The sequence below is a fragment of the Thamnophis sirtalis genome, unplaced genomic scaffold (genome assembly GCF_051295495.1).
Source record: "Thamnophis sirtalis isolate CommonGarterSnake01/CBP01778 unplaced genomic scaffold, rThaSir2_p1.2 scaffold_3, whole genome shotgun sequence".
NCBI lineage: Eukaryota > Metazoa > Chordata > Lepidosauria > Squamata > Natricidae > Thamnophis > Thamnophis sirtalis.
The window spans coordinates 169,207,123-169,213,122 of NW_028261383.1; the positions used below are offsets into that span (position 1 = coordinate 169,207,123).

General features: G+C 42.5%; 1 protein-coding gene across 6 annotated transcripts in view; it reads right to left on the reverse strand.

Annotated features, from left to right (window-relative positions):
• ATP2B3 (ATPase plasma membrane Ca2+ transporting 3) overlaps positions 1-6,000 on the reverse strand; it is a 179,638-nt gene that overhangs the window by 65,161 nt on the left and 108,477 nt on the right. For 3 of the 6 annotated variants that reach the window (XM_087710875.1, XM_087710870.1, XM_087710872.1), the window contains exon 8: positions 4,761-4,802. The exons of the other annotated variants lie outside the window; for them this stretch is intronic. In XM_087710875.1, the coding sequence (XP_087567001.1) occupies positions 4,761-4,802 (42 nt within the window). The remainder of the gene's footprint in view (positions 1-4,760; positions 4,803-6,000) is intronic. 6 annotated transcript variants of the gene reach the window in all.

Genomic DNA, 6,000 nt, shown 5'->3' on the forward strand with positions numbered 1-6,000 from the left:
AGGTTAAGGGTTAGGTTTAGGGTTAGGTTAAGGGTTAGGGTTAGGTTAAGGGTTAGGTTTAGGGTTAGGTTTAGGGTTAGGTTAACGGTTAGGTTAAGGGTTAGGTTAAGGGTTAGGTTAAGGGTTAGGTTTAGGGTTAGGTTTAGGTTTAGGGTTAGGTTTAGGGTTAGGTTTAGGGTTAGGTTTAGGGTTAGGTTTAGGGTTAGGTTAAGGGTTAGGTTTAGGGTTAGGTTAAGGGTTAGGTTTAGGGTTAGGTTTAGGGTTAGGTTAAGGGTTAGGTTTAGGGTTAGGTTAAGGGTTAGGTTTAGGGTTAGGTTTAGGTTTAGGGTTAGGTTTAGGGTTAGGTTTAGGGTTAGATTTAGGGTTAGGTTAAGGGTTAGGTTTAGGGTTAGGGTTAGGTTTAGGGTTAGGTTTAGGGTTAGGTTAAGGGTTAGGTTTAGGGTTAGGTTTAGGGTTAGGTTTAGGGTTAGGTTTAGGGTTAGGTTAAGGGTTAGGTTTAGGGTTAGGTTAAGGGTTAGGTTTAGGGTTAGGTTTAGGTTTAGGGTTAGGTTTAGGGTTAGGTTTAGGGTTAGATTTAGGGTTAGGTTAAGGGTTAGGTTTAGGGTTAGGTTTAGGGTTAGGTTTGGGGGGGGTTAGGGTAAGGTTTTCGCTTTATTTTTACATTTTTCGATCACAGCGCGATGTTTTCGTCGCGCTGTGATGACGTCAAATGCGTGCTTTCGGCGAGCGCGATTTTGTCCTCCGCAGTTTTGTGGTGGAACCATAGAACACATCTTCATAACCAACCTAGGCTGCTTTAACTGCAGTTATTTTCCCATTGAGGTCTAGAAATGTAGGTTCCATAAAGAGAAAGAGATTTTCAACAAACATTAGGATCCCTTATAGAAATGCTATTCGGCTGCCATGGATGAATAAAACTTATTTTCATGATAGGTCCAGAAATTTTGCATCACAGGTGGGGCATACTTTTCTCTGATTCATTCAATGCATATTGAACCTAGAGAAAGGCAATCTGTCCATTGAAGAAGACACTCAGCTCTTTTAAGTCTGAATCGTGGCACGACAAAACCGCGAAGCCCTTATCCGCGGAGACATAAGCGCGTCGCTAAAGCCGCGACGTCATCATCGCGCGTCATCACCGCCGCGACAAGAGCGCGGCAACAGAAGGGCGCTTTAAAACGGCGCCACGGCAGAAAGCCGATTTCAATTAAGGTAAGGGTTAGGATTAGGTTTAGGGTTTGTTTTAGGGTTTGTTTTAGGGTTAGGTTTAGGGTTAGGTTTAGGTTTAGGTTTAGGGTTAGGTTTAGGTTTAGGTTTAGGTTTAGGTTTAGGTTTAGGTTTAGGGTTAGGGTTAGGTTTAGGGTTAGGTTTAGGGTTAGGTTTAGGGTTAGGTTTTAGGGTTTGTTTTAGGGTTAGGTTTAGGGTTAGGGTTAGGTTTAGGTTTAGGTTTAGGTTTAGGTTTAGGTTTAGGGTTAGGTTTAGGTTTAGGGTTAGGGTTAGGTTTAGGGTTAGGTTTAGGGTTAGGTTTAGGGTTAGGTTTAGGTTTAGGTTTAGGGTTAGGTTTAGGGTTAGGGTTAGGTTTAGGGTTAGGGTTAGGGTTAGGGTTAGGGTTAGGGTTAGGGTTAGGTTTAGGGTTAGGTTTAGGGTTAGGTTTAGGGTTAGGGTTAGGGTTAGGTTTAGGGTTAGGTTTAGGGGTTTGTTTTAGGGTTTGTTTTAGGGTTAGGTTTAGGGTTAGGTTTAGGTTTAGGTTTAGGTTTAGGTTTAGGTTTAGGTTTAGGGTTAGGTTTAGGGTTAGGTTTAGGGTTAGGTTTAGGGTTAGGGTTAGGTTTAGGGTTAGGTTTAGGGTTAGGTTTAGGGTTAGGTTTAGGGTTAGGTTTAGGGTTAGGTTTAGGGTTAGGTTTAGGGTTAGGTTTAGGGTTAGGTTTAGGGTTAGGTTTAGGGTTAGGTTTAGGGTTAGGTTTAGGGTTAGGTTTAGGGTTAGGTTTAGGGTTAGGTTTAGGGTTCGGTTTAGGGTTAGGTTTAGGGTTAGGTTTAGGGTTAGGTTTAGGGTTAGGTTTAGGTTTAGGGTACTGAGTGCTTGTGAATGCGCGGATTTGCCCTCCGCGATTATGTCATCGCGGTAGGGTCGCGTTTTTCCTTAGCGCTTCGAACGGCGCAAATTAGTCTTCGCGCTTATGTCTCCGTGGATAAGGGCTTCGCGGATTTGTGGTGGAACCAGTCTGAATAGCCATTACTTTCCAATGCTTTAACAGGAGTTTTGCCAACACTGTCATTGGCACACGATGCTTATTTTTCTAAACAGTCATGTTGCATTTTATTCTTCCTTGGAAAGAAGCTCATTTGACAGGCCTACTGCCAAAAAGGTTCAATGCTCAAAAAGTTCAACCTTCAATTCAAAATCCAGCAATACAGACATCTAGTATAGCATCTTAGTACCATATATATCATTTTCCTTTTTTGCCAATATTATAGAGAACGTTGATTTGCCAAAGCAACCCTGACATTATTTTGCAGATGGAACCATGCTTCTTTTAGCTTAGACATGGAGAGAAAGTAGAACCTGAGTAAAACATATTTGCATGCCTCTAGTACTAGGTTGCAAACTGGTAGAAAATCCAGGATTGGGTAAGGTCCCCTTTAAAACTCTGTGTGTTAGGTCAAGGTGGGAATGTGGGCATCCAGATGTTGAAATCCAGCCTTTATCAGTTGTGGTGGCCATGGCCAGTGGCTGTACAGAATGAGATGCATTGAGATCTTATCTACCAATCTAACAAAATTGCATTATCCAACAAACAATTTCCACCTAAAAACCTCAACATCCACCATCTTCCTTTTTCTAAAAAAAATTCTGTTCTTTGCTAACCAGATGGGTTTACTTAAATCTGAAGACTAAATTCACAGTCATTCAAACATCAATTGCTACTATACTCTAGTATCTTAAGATTCGACAGCACCTCTAAAGATGTAATTCCAACATTTAAGGCTAACTACCTGTTGTGGCCCGGCAGGAGCCGTTGGAGCTGCCACCAGACTCCGACAGCAAGGGGCCCTATGAGTCGGCTCTGGAGGATGTGGAAGACCCTGGACAGGGTTCCAACTCCGAGCAGAATGCAGAGAGACTGGTTGGCCACCAAGTGGTGCCTGAGCCTTGGATCAGTGGGGAGGAGACAAGAGAGAGTGATCCAGAAATCAACAGTGAGTTGTTCCAGGATGCACACCGTCGAAGGGCTACTCGGCGTCAAGAACAACTATGTAATTACAGGAGGTAATTATGCTCAGCTGATGGTCATTAAGCTCCTCTCCAGACTATAAAAGAGACTGCTTGTGCCACATCCTTCTTGCAGAAGTCAACGCTTAGACTAAAGAGAAACAAACTTGGCAGGCTGGATTGCTGCCAGAGTTTGTTTGCATTGCTGCCAAGGTTTCTTGGACTTGCTGCCAAAGTCCTTTTCTATTTGTTTATTTGGCTTTCAGACACCGAGAGTCTGGACTTGCTATTAAAAGACATTCTCATTATGCGTGTCTCGGCTTTCATTATTGGACGGAGGAGGAGGGTCAGAACACTGTCATATATATCCGTGATTGCGAACCTATGGCACGAATGCCACAGGTTGCATGCGGAGCAATATTTGCCAGCACGGCAGCCCTCAGTTGATTTTCGGCCTTCCCAAGGCCCTTTTCACCCTTCCCAGACTTCAGGCTTTCACTCCCACGTGTGTGTGTGTCATGTGTGCATGTGTGTATGGAGGTCATGCATGCATGCACAAGTGGGCGTTTCATGCATGCGTGCATGATAGCACGCATGCACACAATTTGGGCACACCTTTAGAAAAAGGTGTGCCCAAGCCTTTAGCCATCACTGACATATATTATGACCCTAAATACAGCTGGTTTGCTGTATTTTGGTTGGTCCTAGTACCGGATGATTGACATGTTCCTGGAAGAGCTAAAAGACAGGTCAAAATGACACATATTTATTCCTACAGTGATGAACTGAACTTGATAACACTTAATTAACTAATGGGTTGTAGAGGTTCTCCGAGTTTCATTTTCCATGTGTAGACTTTTATAAACCATCTAGCTAATATCTTCAGCGCTGTGATCTTGGATCAGTGGTGGGATTCAGCCAGTTCGCACCTATTCGGGAGAACCGGTTGGTAACTTTCTAAGTAGTTCAGAGAACCGGTTGTTGGAAGAAATAATAATGAGAATGTTTTTCCCCACTTTACAGCGCTAATCCTGTAAGGAAGGCAGGAAGGAAACATTCTAGTGTTGTTTCTAGCCTAATCTTTATTGACCTGCTTACAGAAACTGCTTCTCCGGTTAACCCTTATTACATTGTAACAGCTAAGGCGAAGCACCCATCGACTTGAGTGACCTTGAGTTGGCCACGCCCAGCCAGTCACATGACCACCGAGCCCCACCTGCCCAGATGGTCATTAGGGCAGAGAACCGGTTGTTAAATTATTTGAATCCCGCCACTGTCTTGGATACATTTGCAAACTAAAAAAAATATGAAATACAAACAAAATAAATGAATAGACAAGTTTTAAATATCTTGACCTCGGGATCATCAGATCTGGACTTATTACTGTTGGGGAAAAATAGTTGTTAAAAAGAATGCATTGGACCTTATGGTATAACTAAAAAAATATTGAACTAGACTATCAAGATCTGGAGAAGGTGATGTCTTTCTGATATAGCTGGCATTCCAACTAAATGGAGGAGGCGCACAAGAGATACGATGGAGAAACATTTACCTTTGTTTTGATTATTCTCCACAGCCCCATCCTGCTGCTTCCCTACAACAGAAAAAGGGAACGACAAACACAGGACGCTTGAGAACAGACAACACAGCACCAGTGCAACAAGCATGCACACACGCACACGCACACACGCACACAAACACACATACATACTACGGAGAGCATGGATTGTGATAAAACTCCTCCCAATATGCTCTGTAGGCTTTAGTCACTTAGTCTTTTCCTAGCTGATCCCCATCAATTATATAAGAGCCGTGGTGGTGCAGTGGTTAGAGTGCAGCACTGCAGGCCACTTCAGCTGACTGCTATCTGCAGTTCGGCGGTTCAAATCTCACCGGCTCAAGGTTGACTCAGCCTTCCATCCTTCCAAGGTGGATAAAATAAGGACCCAGACTGTGAGGGCAATATGCTGACTCTGTAAACCGCTTAGAGAGGGCTGAAAGCCCTATGAAGCGCTATATAAGTCTAACTGCTATTGCTATATTGGTCTGCAGCTTCCATTATTGCAAACCAACAGGCAATGGCTGGTTGGATATGGCAGGGGTTGTAGCCTTGTAGAACACGTGGCTGAGGATCATTAATGCAAGGGCAAGCAAAATATAGCTGTAGTTAGAAGAAATGAGCCTCATTGGGTGGCTTTAATGTACCGCTATATTGAAATCAATTGTATATATTGAAAAGGGGGGGATATTTTTAGGTTCCTGTAAAAAAAAGGAAAAGGGTGGAATCTCTGCCGATTTCAAGGATAAGATGCTCAAACAGGCTAAGTGAAAACAGAGTAGAAAACATTTTGTTGGGGGGTGTTACTTGGAACCCTGACAATGGGATATGCGGAACTGGGAGAAATGTAAATATAGTAATGAACATAGAGGAGATCTATTAGTGTTTAAAGTGGAATGGACTAAGAAAAAGAAACACCCTCTTTTTTTCTTAGTACATTCCACTTTAAACACTAATAGTAAAAAGGTTAAAGCATTTTGGATTAAAAATATGGTGGTTTATGCAAAATGTTCTTAAAAAAAAGGATAAAGTCTACCCCTCAGTTATTTTTGTTAGGTATAATTACTGATTGTACAGTTATAGAGACTAACCTGATTTTGCATTTAATAACTGCAGCAAGACTTTTGGTGGCGCAATACTGGAAGAAGGAGGATTTGCCTACTATTCAAGAATGGACATTAAAAGTAACAAACCTAGCAGAGATGGCTAAAATATCAGCATATCTCAAGGACCA